We start from the raw sequence: 16,030 nt of genomic DNA, 5'->3' as shown, positions 1-16,030 counted from the left end.
GTGGACATCCCTGCCTAGTTGACCTGTATAATTAAAATTGGTTCGATATATATCCATTTACTGTCACCTTCGCCAATGGTCCCTTATATAGTGCTTTAATCCAATTAATATATTTCTCTAGTAGGTTGAACCTCTGTAGTACTTTGAATAAATAATTCCATTCTACCCTGTCAAAGGCTTTCTCTGCGTCTAAACCAACTGCCACTGTTGGTGTCTTATTTCCTTTTACTGCATGGATTAAGTTAATGAACTTACAGATATTGTCCGTTGTTCGTCTTTTCTTCATAAATCCAATTTGATCTAGTTTTACTATTTTTGGTACACAGTTGGCCAATCTGTTTGCTAATAGTTTTGCTATTATCTTATAATCTGTGTTAAGTAGTGATATTGGTCTATATGATGCCGGTGTTAGTGGATCTTTCCGTCTTTGGTATTACTGTAATTATTGCTGTTTTACATGAATCTGGCAACAGGAACAGGTCAATCCTTGAGTATGTTTTATGTCTACTCGAATAATATGGTTATTCCTTCTCCTTTGGGTGTTGTTTCCTCCATATATCCATAAGTTGCATTTCCTGCATTGATTTAACCATAAATTTGGCTACTTTGTTCTTTCTGCAAGTCTTTTGTCCAGTTTTATCCATCTTTGAATCCAAATTAAGATTAAAATCCCCTCCTATCAATATATTTCCCTGCGTATCTACAATCTTCAAAAAGATATCTTGCATAAACTTTTGATCCTCTTCATTAGGTGCATATATATTGAGCAAATTCCAAAATTCTGAATAGATCTGACACTTTATCATTACATACCTCCCTGGGGTTCAAGTCCTGTGCTGTCTCTAAGGAGTTTGTACATTCTCCCCATGTCTGCGTGGGCTCCGGTTTCTTCCCACTGTTCTAAACGTAGCGGGTTCAGGGGGTGTAGGTTAATTGGGCGGCACAGACTCTTGGGCCACACAGACTCTTGGGCCAAAATGGCCTGTTACTATGCCATACATCTAAATTTTAATTCTAGAAGTTTAGGTAGTCAGGATCTCAGAAGTTTTTAGGAAGGCAGAGAATGCTGGTAATTGTCATGTTGTTGCATCCAGCTGATGTGAAATCCAACAAATGTCAGTTTTTGTAAGATCCTATCTTTCCAAATGTCTTCTGGTAGGTTGATATACCCATGTGAATTTACATTTTCTGTTTTATTACATGACAGTAAAAGAATCTTAATCTTGTATGTCAGGTTTAGGTCACAAAGGGCAATTATTACATCGCAGCTGACAACATCATACCAGAATGTATAGGCAGTGTAAATTAACTCTCATAAAAGAGAGACTTTTGTACCATTTATGGAATCCAGTGATGCCACACAACGTGCGATGGTATGTACAGATGATCTGCGTTTGTACTGGGCATAAGGCAGGTATATAGAGGTAGATTAAATGTGGATTATGTAAATATGAGTGGGGGGTTATTAATGAGGGCAACTCTAGATGTCAGCCAATAATCACATTGAATAAACTGCCTCAGCTGCACAACAAATGTCCACAACCAGCAATGAGTGTCTCCTAATGATTAAATCCTGTGTAGCTCCATTGTTAAAGGTTCTGTGTTCCTGTTGTATTTGAGTTTTGTTTGTGCGTGATTTGTAACACTGAAATGCCATTTACGAAGTGATTGTGGAAAGGTTGCCACTGCTAGTTTATCCTTTTCTTTGACTGCTTTTGCTCGTACCTTGATGAAGGGTTCAGGTACAAGATGTTCTCTTTTTTATAGTTTTATAATTTTTAAAATAATTTTATAGTTCTTCCTAAAGACACTGCTTGGCTTGCTGACTTTCTCCAGCACATTTCCTTTACAACCTGCCGACGTTCTTGTTCAACTCCACGGCTTGTTTGTCCATTTGTGGCGAGAAAGGCTGCGTAGCTCGGTAGTCATTTATGTTTTTTCACACAGCTGCTGTGTTCCAGGAAATTATTCCCAATTTCCCAGAACGCAGTCTGTGTACAAAGACCAGAATGGGAATAAGGAATCAATCCTGTTCCGATATTTTACCTCCTTGACCCCTAGTAAATTTCCTGGAACCCCTGCAGTCTAAAATTAACTGCAGGCATTCCGTGAACAACGGACTAATGAATGGCAAGTCCCGTCTCTTTAATTACCCCACTTCTGGTACGCTGTCTAATCTTGCGTAAGGAAATGGAGATTTTGAGTTTTGATCGTTCATTTGTGAACGACCAATGCCAAGACCTCTGACATTCTTCAGACTAGTAAAATCACCCAAATTCTATCTTTAAAAAAAAACACATAATTGTCTTGTGTTAGCAAACATATTGACCCAGAATTTGCAGCCAGCTGGAGTTGCTAGCCCACAGGAGAGTCTCACTATTTTGAGGCATCTCCCATTCAAACCCGTGGGAGCTGAGACACTGTATGGTGTGCCAGACATAATAGTGAAGGCCCAGAAGTTTCGTTTATGTTTATTATCATCTGATTGTACAAGTAAAACCTGACAAATAGTCACTGACCATGAAATGTTGGAAGAACATCTTGCTAATCTGTCTGTGCCTCTAATGTGGCTGGCGTTCAAAACACAGAGTATTTCTAATATTTCCGAAACAATCAAGTGCATTTCAAAACTTAAAAACTCCCATCAGTTGTTTGATTCACTTTATCTAAAAGTATTCCAGTTGAAAAAAAATTTCAAAAATCTTTAAGAAAGATCCTCCTCGCAGTGAAATTCCTGTCAGATCTAATCTGGAGCAAGATTATACAATTCCTGATATAAGCATTGGAAAAATGCTCCATCTTTGCTCTCTGTGAAATTTCAATTTTGAATTCCAAGCCTCGCAGTTTTTTTCACCTCGGGTAAAAGCCTGAAACGTCGGTTTTCTATCTCTGCCTTCGCTACTGTTTGACCTACAGCATTTTGTGTTTTTACTTCAACCGCAGTGTCTACAGAATTTTGTGAAATTTCTGACCAGTTTCCAGTACATTTACATTCTCTCTTGTGTTTGTGTAAATTCCAGTCATTGTCATCATTTCCTTAAAAAAAAATTCTGGCCCATTGTTGAGCACTAACTCGTGCAAAATTGAAATCACTGTAATGAAAATTTCAGATAAGTTATTGATTTTCTGACAATCACAGGACATTGGATGGCATGCTATTCTTAACATGTGCCAAAACATTTACATCAACATGTAAAATTGGAATGCTGTAACTTTTCATTGTTTTAACATGAGGAATTGATGGTGATTCCAGATCATAGATATTAGACACAGAATCAATAAAACGGGGAAAACACAGATCTGTGGAAAGAGAAACACTCAACATTTTTGGTCTGCAACTTCGTCAGAACATTACACTGTGGAATCAGTCATCAGTTGTAATAGTAAATATTAGACTTATCCAACATTAGAACAATGAAAGAAAATTAGCTTAAGATTGTTGTATATTTGCTCCCATTATGAAGTATGGTGCATTTAATTTGCTGCAGTTAAATCTATAGTTATTCGATTTCCACACCATTTGTAGAGAGTGACTTTTTTTGCTTGTTATTTTCAGTATTAATTTACACCATAATAGTTTATCTGTTTGTTCCAAGCTCTGTGTTAAGCTGTGTTTCCCAAAGGGAGCCAATTCGTTCAGCTGCATGTAGTAAGTCCAGTGTTTGGGGCTAGTGATGATTGGTAAGTAATTGGTGGGGCAGAAGTGGCCTGCCGCTCCAGAGACCTAGGTTCTGATCTTTGCTGCTCTTTGCATGGAGTTGAATGTTCTTCCTGTGATTGTGTGGGTTTTCCCCGGTGCTCTGATTTCTTCCAGTGAAACAGGAAAGTCTGCAGACACTGTGATTGTAGGGAACATGCAGAAATGCTGGAGGAACTCAGTAGGTCCTGCATTCTCCGTAGGAGGTAAAGATATGTTACTAGCATTTTGGGACTGAGCCCTTCTGTAAGGTGTGAGGGAAAAGCTGGCAGGTGCCTGGATGAAAGAAATAGCAGGGAAAGGAGTACAGACCAACAGACAAAAAGTGATAATTAAACATGCAGATGAGGCCAGGAAAAAGGAAAGGTGAGACGATGGGCAGAGGGGATTTTGGCTCTGTGAATGTAGAGCTGAGGTAAAGGAGACAGATGGAAAAGGGATGAGGGAGAGACTGAGCTACTAGGAAGGAGACATGGAAGGAAGGATGGAGGTAATGGAAACTGCAGGTCGATGTTTGAGGGTGCCCAGGTGGATTATTAGGTGTTTCTCCAATTTATGGGTTGTCTCAGTCTGGCAGTGCATGAGACCATGGACAGACATGTTGGCAAGGGAATGGGTCAGGGAAATGAAATGAGTGGCCACTGGGAGACCGTTGCTATTGTGTCAGATGCAGTCGAGGTGAAATCTAAGTCTGCATCCAGTCTCTCCGAAGTAGAGGAGACCACAATGGTATAGTCGTTCCAAATGAAGCAACACTTGTTAATCTGCAGGGTCATTACTGCATCCAAGGCTCCTGTTGCAGTCTCTTTGCCCAAAGATTTATCTCATACTGTTACACACTAACAACCCTTTTAATTATGTTTGGAGCTAAAGGGTTTTGTCATCAGGGGAACCATGACCCAGTCCTCATTGAGGGCTCATATTGGAGAGGGTCAAGAACTTCAAACTCCTGGGTGTCAACATCTCTGAGGATCTGTCTTGGAGCCTCCATGTTGGTGCAATCGCAAAGAAGGCTTACCAGCAGCTATTATTTTGTGAGGTGTTTGAGGAGATTCGGTATGTCACCGAAAGTTCTTGTAAACCTCTACAGGTGTACTGCGGAGAGCATTCTGGCTGTTAACTCAACTTGCGACATCGCAGGCACCAGACTTCACACCATCGAGGACACCAACGTGAGGCGCTGTCTTAAAAAAAGCAGCCTCCATCCTCAAAGACCCCCCCCCCCCGCACCCAGGCCACGCCCTCTTCACTCTGCTACTATCGGGGAAAAAGTACAGGGGCCTAAAGACGAGCACTCAGCAGCACAAGGACAGCTTCTTCCCCGCTGCCATCAGATTTCTGAATGATCAATGAACTAAAGACACTGCCTTACTTTTCATGCACGATTATTTTTTTACAGTAATTTTGTATGGTTCTAATATGAATGTTTGGACTACGACGCTGCCGCAAAACACCTAATTTCATGACTTGTTCGTGACAATAAGTTCTGATTCACAACTACAGCAGATGCTCATCATTTTGTTATGTCCTGCTGCTGCACCCATCACCTTTATCTGCTGTGGTTTGTTGCACACTGCGTAACACATAACCCAGTCTGAGGAAGACTCCAGTGCCCTACTACTAATGAACAAATGTTGGAAGCCATCTGTTGATTAATTACTATCTCACACAATGTTCCCTTGTCATTTTAACCTTTGTGTTAACTAATTTCATTTTCTAACTCACATCACATCCAAACAGCAGAACCTGCATCTCACCTCAAATTCTAGTCTTTGCTGTGATAGCCTCTCAAGTTATTCCTAACACTCAAGCAAAATTTAAACTTCCCCATAAAATGCTTGAATTTTTAATGAGGCAAATAATCAATCTGTAATTCAAATAATGAATTCTGGATCACTGAAGCCTTTTAGGAAAGAAATATCCCAGACAAGGAGTGGATAGAATAATATTTTTAGATTAATATTACTTGAGCCTCTTGAATGGCTGTAGTTTTATCAAATGCATGTCATCTGCAGCCCAGAGATTGCAGCAGTTCATTAATGTGCTTCATTGATATCTTAACTCGTTTAGAGAATTCCATGAGATGCTCTGGGTATCAGCAATGCCCATATTGTAGGAGGGGTTGTAAAAACCGCCTCTTCAATGACAAAGAATTTTGTGTTTGCCACAACTTGCACGTCTTCCCTGGCTGTTAATTTGCATTTCCTAATTTATTGCTCCTCCAAAAAAAAATGGAACTTGAAGCTGAAACTTGTTTGGCTGGAGGCCAGGTCTCCGTCATAGGCTGTTCATTTGGTTATTGGCAGTCACTGCGCAATTATAGACTAGAGTGGACTCATTTTCTTTGCATTAAACAGCCTAGAATTGAGAATGTTGTTTACTTTGGACAACGGTTCATATTTCTAGCATGGTGCTGGGCGTGTTCAGAAGGCCAGGTAGAATTCGAGGAAAGGACATTTCAGACTGAAGCCCTTCATCAGGAATAGGGGTGTGAGAGTAGGAGCGTAGGCAGGTGAATATAGATGGTGGGGGAGGGAGAAAAGAAAGGAACTAAGAAGGGGCAGAGGGCTGAGAAAGCAGGAAGTTGGGAAAAGGGTGGGAATCCAGAGTAAGGAAGGTGTGTATGACCGGCAAGTAAGATGGGTGGGGGTAAGAGTACAATAAAAGGGGCTTGGGGGGGGTGAAAACTCAGGGGAGTAGGTTACCAGAAATTGGAGGTCATTATTGATGCTCTTCCAATTTATTTGTGGCCTTGGCCTGGCAGCATATGAGATCATGGATGCACATGTCCATGTGGGAATGAGTTGTAGAATTAAACTGGTTGGCCACTGGGCAATTCTTTTTGAGGCAGTAGATAGTGAAGGTGCCCAATAAACCTTTCTCTTCCCTGCCCCCTCCATCTACGTCCAGTCTCCCCAGTGCAGGGGAGACCACTTGGGGAGCACCAGATGGAGTAAATGACCCCTACAGATTTGTCAAAATGTTTGTTCACTTGGAAGGATGGTTTGGAGCCCCGAATGCTGGTGAGGGAGTAGGTGTAAATGAAGGTGTTGAATTTTTTTTGCAGCCACAGAACTAAGTTCAGGGGAGAGGCTGTGTGATTATTGGGCAGAAATGAGTGGACAAGAGATCCCCTTGGAAAGTGGAGAAGGGAGGGGGAAGATATGTCTGGATGACGTCGTAGATGGCAGTAATTGTGGAGAATTATGCATTGGATATAGAGGCTGGTGGGGCAGGAGGTGAATGTGAGTGGAGCTCCATCCCTCCTATGGATGGGTCAGGATAGATGTGTGGGAAGTGGAGGCAATGTGGGTGAGGGCAGCAGTGATTGCACTAGGGGCAGAGCCATGCTTTCTGAAGAAGGATGTCCTGGAATGGAAAGCATTGATCTGCAAGCAGGTGCAGCGGAGATTGGAGAACAGAGAGAAAGGAATAGCCTCCTTGCAGGAGGCTGGGTGAGGAAGGGTGTAGTCAAGGTAATGGTGGGAGTCAGTTGGTAGATAGTCTGTCTCTTGGGATAGAGACTGAGAGAGATGTCGGGGATGGGCCATGTAAATTTGAGGGCAAGGTAGAAGTTGGCAGCGAAGATGAAGAAGATCAGATTTCCTCTTGATGTGATTAGCAATGAAGAGAACCTGATTTGCTTTAAACATTAAAAAAATTTAATCAATGGAAATCAAGTAATGGAGCAGTATTGCTGCTTTTTATAGAAATTAGCCTGTGTCTTTGGTATCTGTAGCAATAATATTGCAAGCAGTTGTTTGACTCTTACATGTGCTGAACACTCTTCTCTGCACCAGGGTTTGAGTTGAGGTTTACAAACTATTCTATATGCTACAGACATTGATAAATTATTGAGATGGAGATTAGCCAAGGAAATTGGGAAGCTAAATGCTTAACTGCACTTGATGACATGAATGCCCACTTTCTGGTTTAATTCTAGGCTCAGACAGCAGACATGGTGTAACAGCTAAAGCATTCATCAAAGCCTAGAGAAACATAAAAGCTGCAGATGCTGGAACCTTGAGCAGACAAATAATTGCCGGTGGAAATAAGCAGGTCAAACAGCATCCGTGGGTCGTGGTTACTGTTTTGGATCAGAACCCTTAATTAAAACTAGAGGGGGGGAAAAAGATGAGATTATGTATATAAAGGGGAAAAGAGGTTGCGGGAGTGTCCCATGGTGATAGGACAGAGAGGTGGAGAAACGAGTAGAGGGAGAGACTATTAGGAAGGGGGGGGGGGAGTAGATAAAGAGACGGAAACTGATGGAGGTAGGAGGTTACCTAAAATTAGAAAAATCAATGTTAGCTTTAAAGCTGACAATGAGGAATATGATGTGATCTGCAAGTTTTGTTTTAGCCTTTCCTTACAATGGATGAGAACAAGAACACGATTGTCAGAGTAGGGAATAGTTGGAGAGATAAAATGGTTGGATACAAGAACCTTAAGTTAGATCACAGAGCGTTGATGTTCAGTCACCCAATCTGTGTTTGGTCTCACAGATGAAGAGGAGGCCATATCAGAGGTACACTGGATACAGTAGATTAGCTTGGAGGATGTGCAGGTAAAGCTCTGCCTCTCCTGCAAGGTTTGTTTGTGGCCCTGGATGGGGGTGGGGGTGGGGGGGAGATTTAGGGACGTTTTGTCCTTTCTGCAGATGGAGCAGGAAGTGCCTAAGAGTAGGTGGAGAAAGAAGAGGCGTCTCAGAGATCTATCCCTGTATACAGGGGACCAGGTGGAGAGGGAAAGGTGTGACTGGTAGTGGGATCATGCTGAAGTTGGCAGAAATGTTAAAGCATGATGTTTCAGATGCAGAGGCTGGTGGGGTGGTAAGTGAAGACCAGAGGAGATGCGAGTGTGGGCTTTATCAATTACAATAAGTATCTTTATTTCTGATGAATGCAGACAAGTGTGAGGTGTTTAATTTTGGAAGGACAAACCAAGAAAAGACATGCATGGTAAATGGTAAAAGGCAAAGGAGGAAAAACCCAACCCCAACCCACCAATTTTCCCCTGCAGCCGCTGCAACCGTGTCTGCCTGTCCCGCATCGGACTTGTCAGCCACAAACGAGCCTGCAGCTGACGTGGACTTTTACCCCCTCCATAAATCTTCGTCCGCGAAGCCAAGCCAAAGAAGAGAATAGAGGGATCTGGGAATATAGATACATAATTTCCTGACAGTGACATCACAGATGGATAGAGTTATAAGGAGAGCTTTTGGCATATTAGCCTTCGTAAATCAAAGTATTGAGTATAGGAGTTGGGATTTTGTGGTAAAGTTGTATAAGATGTTGGTGAGGCCAAATTTGGAGTAATGTATGCAGTTTTGGTCACTTATCTACAGGAAAGTTATCAATAAGATAAAGAGTGCAGGGAAGATTTATTAGGATGCTGCCCTGACTTCAGGGACTGAGTTAGATAGGCTAAACAGATTAGGACTTTATTCCCTGGAGCATAGAAGAAGGAGGGGAGATTTGATAGTATTTAAAATTATGGAGGGTATAGACAGAGTAAATGTAGATAGGCTTTTTGCATTGAGGGTAGATGAGATACAAACCAGAGGACATGGATTAAGGGAGAAAGGAGAAAAGTTTTGTGGGAACATTAGAGGGGGCTTCTTCACTCAGAGAGTGGTGAGAGAGTGGAACAAGCTGCCAGCTGAAGTGGTGAATGCAGGTTCAATTTTAACATTTAAGAAGAATTTGTACAGATACATGGATGGGAGAGGTATGGACTAGGTGCAGTCAGTGGATCAACACAATAAAATGGATCGGCACAGACTAGAAGGGCCAAAGCAGCCTGTTTCTGTGCTGTAGTGTTCTATGTCCTGGGAAGGAAGGCCTCATCCTGGTAACAGATGTGGCTGAGGCAGAAGAATTGAGAAAGTGATCATGTCCTTACAAGGTACAGGTTGGAAAGGGATATGCTCAAGGTCGCTGTGAGAGTCAGTGCATCTGTAATAGATTTTGGTGGATAATCTAGCCCCTGAGATGGAGAGGTCATGGAAGGGGAGAAGTGTTAGAAACAGTACAGGTAAACTTGAGGTCAGATGGAAGTTGACAGTGAGGTTGACAAAATTGTCAAGTTGTGCACAGATGCAGGAGGGAGCAGTGCTATGTGTAGGCAGTCCTTGTTGAAAGATCTTGCATTGGCCATGATTGCTTTGTGAATCTAATTTGACACCAACAATATTGAAATTTGTAATATACAGCAAATTGCATTTGTAAAGGTGTAATGATAACGTGTGCACATTCTATTGTGTCTGATACAGTTTTGTCTGGAATTGAACACCATTCCTGGTGGTTGATATGTTGAGGTTGGATGGGAATGTATAAATTGAGCATTCAGTTGTAATTTGATCTGTTTTCAAAAGGACATTCCTTAAATTTTTACTAGGGGTAAGCATCTCGTGTTTCTTCCAGTTTCCTTCAAGTTGAAGTATAACTTGTGATCTATGTGACTGCTTGGACAGAAATGCATTAATTTGTAAATGTCAATATTGAAAAGATGAAACAGAAAATGACGGGAAATTAGGTGAATTGGAGTGAATGAATTGTATCAACCAATACAAAGATAAACAAGAGTGCATTGGATTGCAGTAGAAAAGAGTAAGATTTTTCTGAACTTTTGCAGTTTTTAAGTACACCATGTGACAATTTTGGGACTGAAGTAAATGGACAATTAATGTGTACATTTTTCAAGTTCCTAAATATTACAGAGACTGAGAGTGAAATGACATCTGTGTGAAGGAAATGGTAGATCAACAAAAATCAACCAGCCACTTTTGGAGAATCACAACTTGCCACGCATCACCTTCCCTGAATTTGCAACTAACTTGTGTGTTGCTTTGGATAGCCTTCTCTTGAATACCACGATCTTTGCCGGAAGATTTAATCCATGGTATTTAGTTAAATGCGAACACTGAATGAAGCACGATAATAGAACTGTCGGATGCAAAGCTGAACTGTGACAATTACCCCACATAAAGGTGAGACTTTCTGGAGAACGTTATGACAATTTGCCAAGCAGCATTCCAAACAGATACAAGATGTTGGTACAATACTGGCCTTATTTCTATGACCTTGTACATGACTAAAGAACCGTTGTCATTTTCAGTGTGTCGCCGACACACTGTGTTAATTTTAATTCCTTGGGTTAATGTGGAGCTACTGGCAACTTCAGCTTTGCATCAGCAATCCCTCAGATCTTTAAAGATGTCTTACAGTAGGGGTTTTTAGACTGCAGGCATGTAACAGTACAATCAAGGAATTTTGCCACTATATGGGCAATCTAAAAAGGAATGTGCCGGAATTTTGAGTCAATTCCTGCACCGTGATTCATCCTCCAAGATTTTTGTCCATGTAAGATGACCATAACTCTTATTCAATCTGATTTAATCATTTGTTAAAGGTTATTTTGTTTAATTTTAGGTGCCGATGCCTACAAATGGGTCTCAAATGACTGATATAGATGGTTCATTAGCAGAATTCTTTTCTTCTGCACGGGCTGGCCGTCGGGATGCAGTACCTGACATCACAAGTCTGCAGGAATCCAGTTTCAATGTGGTCAAAAGCAATTTGACTGTGGACATGACAAAACTCACAATAAAATCTGAAGGTTTGCATTCATTCCCATATTTAAGGGTTTATCGGTTATTAACAAAAACTAATTATAGGAGTTGTGCACTTATTTTGCTGCCTGGTTGCTAAACGCTTAATTGTTTCAATTTTCTAACCTTTCTGGATGCAAATTATCTTTTGTAAATGTGTCAACTGAATACATTTAATGCAGTGGTTCTCAACCTTTTTCTTTCCACTCACATCCCACTTTAAGCATTTCCTATGTCATGGGTGCTCTGCGATTAGTGAGGGATTGCTTAAGGTGGGATGAGGTTGGGAAGAAAAAGGTTGAAAACCCCTGTTTTAGTCGTTCCCTCATTGACTCGTTATGTGCACGGTCTCATAACTCCAAAGGAAATGGGCCAACGACAATTTTTCTCAAGCAAAATATTTGGTATCACAATTGATTACGTGCTTTCAGTGGCACTTTAGTAGCTAGTTAGCACGGCTACCAGTTCCAAACTGATTTATGCAGCAAATTGAACAGGGAGCTCAGAACCCAGAGCAGCCTTTCGCTGTCGCTCTAAATACCCTACACCATCTTTAATGCTAAAACAGCAAATGCCAATATAGCCGGGTTGACAGATGTCTAAAGGCCCTTTCAGGCAAGGAAAATGCCCTTGCGTTTAGAGATGTACCTTTCTGAATACGCCGTGGCCGGCTCCGAGGCGCTGAATGCATCCCTCCTCGGGGAAGGATAGTTGGTGGAGCACAGCGCTCTGCTGCCTGGCTTGAATGTACAGCTGCTGTTGTGGTTGGTTAGAGGCGGGGTGATGACTTCGTCCTGAGACATAGGAGCGGGATTTTTAAAATGCTGTCAGCGTGCACTGAGGGTACGCTGGATCTCTGGATACTAAGACCGGCTGAAAACATCACAAGCATCTGTCTTGCCTGCTCCTGGGCCACCATGATCCAGGATAGGGCTCTTTCTGTGTCAGCACGCATGAATGATGCGACGTCGGCAGGCAGTGCTACAGCACCAGTCGCTCCACCTCCATCGGAACCGGAGGACGCAATGAGGCACCGTTCGACATGAATGCCACGCTGGAGCAACCTTTTAGGGCTGCTCTATGAAAGGTAAGTTTTATACTTTCCCTATGTGCTTGTAGCCGGCATCGAAGTGAAGGCCTGGCATGAAATGCCCATAGTCAAATAATTAAGGACAATGGGGAACAATTTGGGGTTACTACTTCTTGTAAAGTGCTTTCAGCGTTTGCCTTTTTGACAAACCTCTCAACACAACTAAGAATTGCAGTGTTGGAAAAATGGAATGAGGAGACAATGTGCAACTACTGAGTTTGAATCAGATGTTCACCTTGAGAGGATTCTAACTGCACCCCAATCCCCAGCTAGGTAGTGTGTGGTCCAGAGATTTGAGCTCCAGTGTAAGTAATGAAATTCAATTCATGCCTCCATTGTTATGCTTCATGTTAACTGCACTGTTGCAACATCTAATTATAAGTGGGAACAACTATTTACTTTCACTAATTATAAGGGGAATGCTAAATGTAGATAAACACGAATTGTGTGTTTTTATCAGTGTTTGTGTGTAAATGCCAATAGTTGTCAGGTTGTCTGATATCAAGGGCCGAATGGACTGTTTCCATGCTGTCCTGTTCTCTGTACATCACCTGAATGTTCAGACCCAGAAGCTGTTGGAACTTCGGGGCTGGTATTCCCATTCAACTTGTTACGAGGTTTGATTTTGCTCTTTAACCTGAAGCTTGCCTTCTCTCTCACGATGGATTAAGTTTAACCTATGTATGTTACATTAAAAGTTGTGCTGAGGTCCTTGCTCAGATTGAGAATTCAGACAGCAGTTAGATTTGTGGTTGATTGCCTTTCTTTGCCGCAACACAGCCGATCAGATGTGTTGCTACGATTCAGACAGTTAGGTGGCCACAGATCACTGGTCAACCACTTTGGAGACCCCTACTATAGATGTACTCAATAGTGCGGAGGGTTTGTCCACTACCTTTTGGAGGACTTTAAGTTCAGGGGTATTGATGTTCCCATTCCAGATCGTGATGCAGCCGGTCAGCACACTTTCTACCACACCTCTGTAGAAATTTGCCAGGGATCCTGTTGTCATACTGAACCTTTGCAAACTCCTGAGGAAGTAAAGGCACTGACGTGCTTTCTTCATGATGCCATTGATGTGTTGGGTCCAGGAAAGATCCTCTGAGATAGTGACTCCCCAAAACTTAAATTTTCTCACCCTCTCCACCTCTGATCCTCCAATGATCACTGGATCGTACATCTCTGGCTTTCCTTTCCTGGTCAACAATCAGCTTCTTAGTTTTGGTGACATTGAGTGTAAGGTTGTTAGGGTACACTGTTTGACCTACTAAGTTTCCCCACCATTGTTTTTACTTCAATCACAGTGTCTGCAGACTTTGGTGTTTTACTTGTCTCAACATGGGAGAGGCCTGATGCTGTGCTCATATACACCAGTGGTTTCCAAACTGCCCCCCAAAACTCACATTCCACCTTAAGCAATCCCTAATGCCATAGGTGCTCTGTAATTAGTAAGGGGTTTCTTAAATCTGCCAAAATGTTTGGCCTGAAAGTCAGCCTGAAGAAAACTGAGGTCCTCCATCAGCCAGCTCCCCACCATGACCACCAGCCCCCCCACATCTCCATCGGGCACACAGAACTCAAAACAGTCAACCAGTTTACCAACCTCGGCTGCACCATTTCATCTGATGCAAGGATCGACAAAGAGATAGACAACAGACTCGCCAAGGCAAATAGCGCCTTTGGAAGACTACACAAAAGAGTCTGGAAAAACAACCACCTGAAGAAACACACAAAGATCAACGTGTACAGAGTCGTTGTCATACCCACGCTCCTGTTCGGCTCCGAATCATGGGTCCTCTACCGGCATCACCTACGGCTCCTAGAACGCTTCCATCAGCGCTGTCTCTGCTCCATCCTCAACATTCATTGGAATGACTTCATCACCAACATCAAAGCACTCGAGCTGGCAGAGTCCGCAAGCATCGAATCCATGCTGCTGAAGACCCAACTGCGCTGGGTGGGTCACGTCTCCAGAATGGAGGACCATCGCCTTCCCGAGGTTGTGTTCTATGGCGAGCTCTCCACTGGCCACCGAGACAGAGGTGCACCAAAGAAGAGATACAAGGACTGCTTAAAGAAATCTCTTGGTGCCTGCCACATTGACCACCGGCAGTGGGCTGATATCGCCTCTAACTGTGCATCTTGGCACCTCACAGTTCAGCGGGCAGCAACCTCCTTTGAAGAAGACCGCAGAGCCCACCTCACTGACAAAAGACAAAGGAGGAAACACCCAACCCCAACCCACCAATTTTCCCTTGCAACCGCTGCAACCGTGTCTGCCTGTCCCGCATCGGACTTGTTAGTCACCAACGAGCCTGCAGCAGACGTGGACATACCCCTCCATAAATCTTCGTCCGCGAAGCCAAGCCAAAGAAAGATTAAAGTGGTATGTGAGTGGGAAGAAAAAGTTTGAAAACCACAGTTTTAATTGTCCCTAATTGATTCGTACATGCACGGTTTCATCTTCTTTGGCTTGGCTTCGCGGATGAAGATTTATGGAGGGGGTAAATGTCCACGTCAGCTGCAGGCTCGTTTGTGGCTGACAAGTCCGATGCGGGACAGGCAGACACGGTTGCAGGGGAAAATTGGTTGGTTGGGGTTGGGTGTTGGGTTTTTCCTCCTTTGCCTTTTGTCAGTGAGGTGAGCTCTGCGGTCTTCTTCAAAGGAGGTTGCTGCACGGTTTCATAACTCCAAAGGAAATAGACCAATGACAATTTTTCTCAAGCAAAATATTTCAGTTACAATTGGGTCTAGAGCAGAGATTCTCAACCTTCCCTTCCTGCTCACATACCACCTTAAGCAATCCCTTACTCATCACAGAGCACTGATGGCCTAGGGATGCTTAGGGTGGAATGTGAGTTTAGGGAGCCAGTTTGAAAACCACTGATCTACAGTATTAAAAATTTCACATTGACCACACCTTTTACATTTTTTTTGTTGTGATGGTGTCTTGTTCTGTTTAAATGTTGCCATATTGACTACTTGGTGCATTTCAACTTTCAGAAGTTGACAAGTCTATTTGCATTTTTGTCTGTAGAAAAAAGCATTGTTACAGAAGTACAGACTCCTCCTGATCAACAGGGAAACCAGGAGAAGGCGCATCACTGAAAGAATGATCGAGAATGCCAGTGATAGATGTGAATCTTGCTTTGATCGTGTCCTATGTAAGAATCTCTGAGGAAATCTAACTACATAATTCAATGTAATTCAAAGGAAATGGTATATTTGATTGGATTTACGTTATCTACACCAATTAACATTGTTGATTTGTGTTATTTGGTACTAGAGCTAAGGTATATGTCAAGTGGTAACTGGAGAGTATAAATAAAATTGAAATCTTTGCATTTAGTTAAATCACATTTAATATCTACACTGTTTATTTGGTGCCTTTTAGATCTCTTTACATATTAAAAACATGTTGTACAGAAGGTATCATCATTGTTTGAGTGCCTGAACTCCAATTTTTTTTTAGTTTACTGATTTAAAAAAAAAATCCTATTGATGGTTATATGTAATGTCTTTTTAAATTGACAGCAGGCATTATTTTGTAGTTAAAGGTGTACAAATATCACCAACCATTATTTTCCCACTTATGAGTATTTGCAATAGAACCTACTATCAATGGAAATTA

At 42.2% G+C, this 16,030-nt stretch overlaps 1 protein-coding gene across 2 annotated transcripts; it reads left to right on the top strand.

The window, feature by feature from the left end:
* The first annotated feature begins 1,274 nt into the window (after positions 1–1,274).
* On the top strand, positions 1,275–15,827 carry pkig (protein kinase (cAMP-dependent, catalytic) inhibitor gamma). Of its 2 annotated transcripts, none has more exons than XM_069883720.1 (3): positions 1,275–1,373; positions 11,131–11,317; positions 15,437–15,827. In XM_069883720.1, exons 1-3 carry the CDS (start codon positions 1,341–1,343, stop codon positions 15,505–15,507), a joined length of 291 nt encoding a protein of 96 aa, XP_069739821.1. In that variant the 5' UTR covers positions 1,275–1,340; the 3' UTR covers positions 15,508–15,827. The 2 variants fall into 2 exon arrangements, with proteins under 2 accessions (XP_069739821.1, XP_069739820.1); XM_069883719.1 differs by having other exon boundaries at positions 1,283–1,410.
* The last annotated feature ends 203 nt before the right edge of the window (positions 15,828–16,030 follow it).

The sequence above is a fragment of the Narcine bancroftii genome, chromosome 6 (assembly GCF_036971445.1).
Source record: "Narcine bancroftii isolate sNarBan1 chromosome 6, sNarBan1.hap1, whole genome shotgun sequence".
NCBI lineage: Eukaryota > Metazoa > Chordata > Chondrichthyes > Torpediniformes > Narcinidae > Narcine > Narcine bancroftii.
The sequence above is the reverse complement of the archived record's forward strand: the minus strand, read 5'-3'. Positions and strand labels throughout refer to the sequence as shown.

Excerpts from the sequence above, each read along its gene's own strand:
- pkig (XM_069883719.1), top strand. The coding sequence starts at position 1,288 with ATGTATAGGCAGTGTAAATTAACTCTCATAAAAGAGAGACTTTTGTAC. Across the intron at positions 1,411-11,130 it reads GCGTTTGTACTGGGCATAAG|GTGCCGATGCCTACAAATGG; the intron begins GCAGGTATATAG and ends GTTTAATTTTAG. Across the intron at positions 11,318-15,436 it reads ACTCACAATAAAATCTGAAG|AAAAAAGCATTGTTACAGAA; the intron begins GTTTGCATTCAT and ends TTTTGTCTGTAG.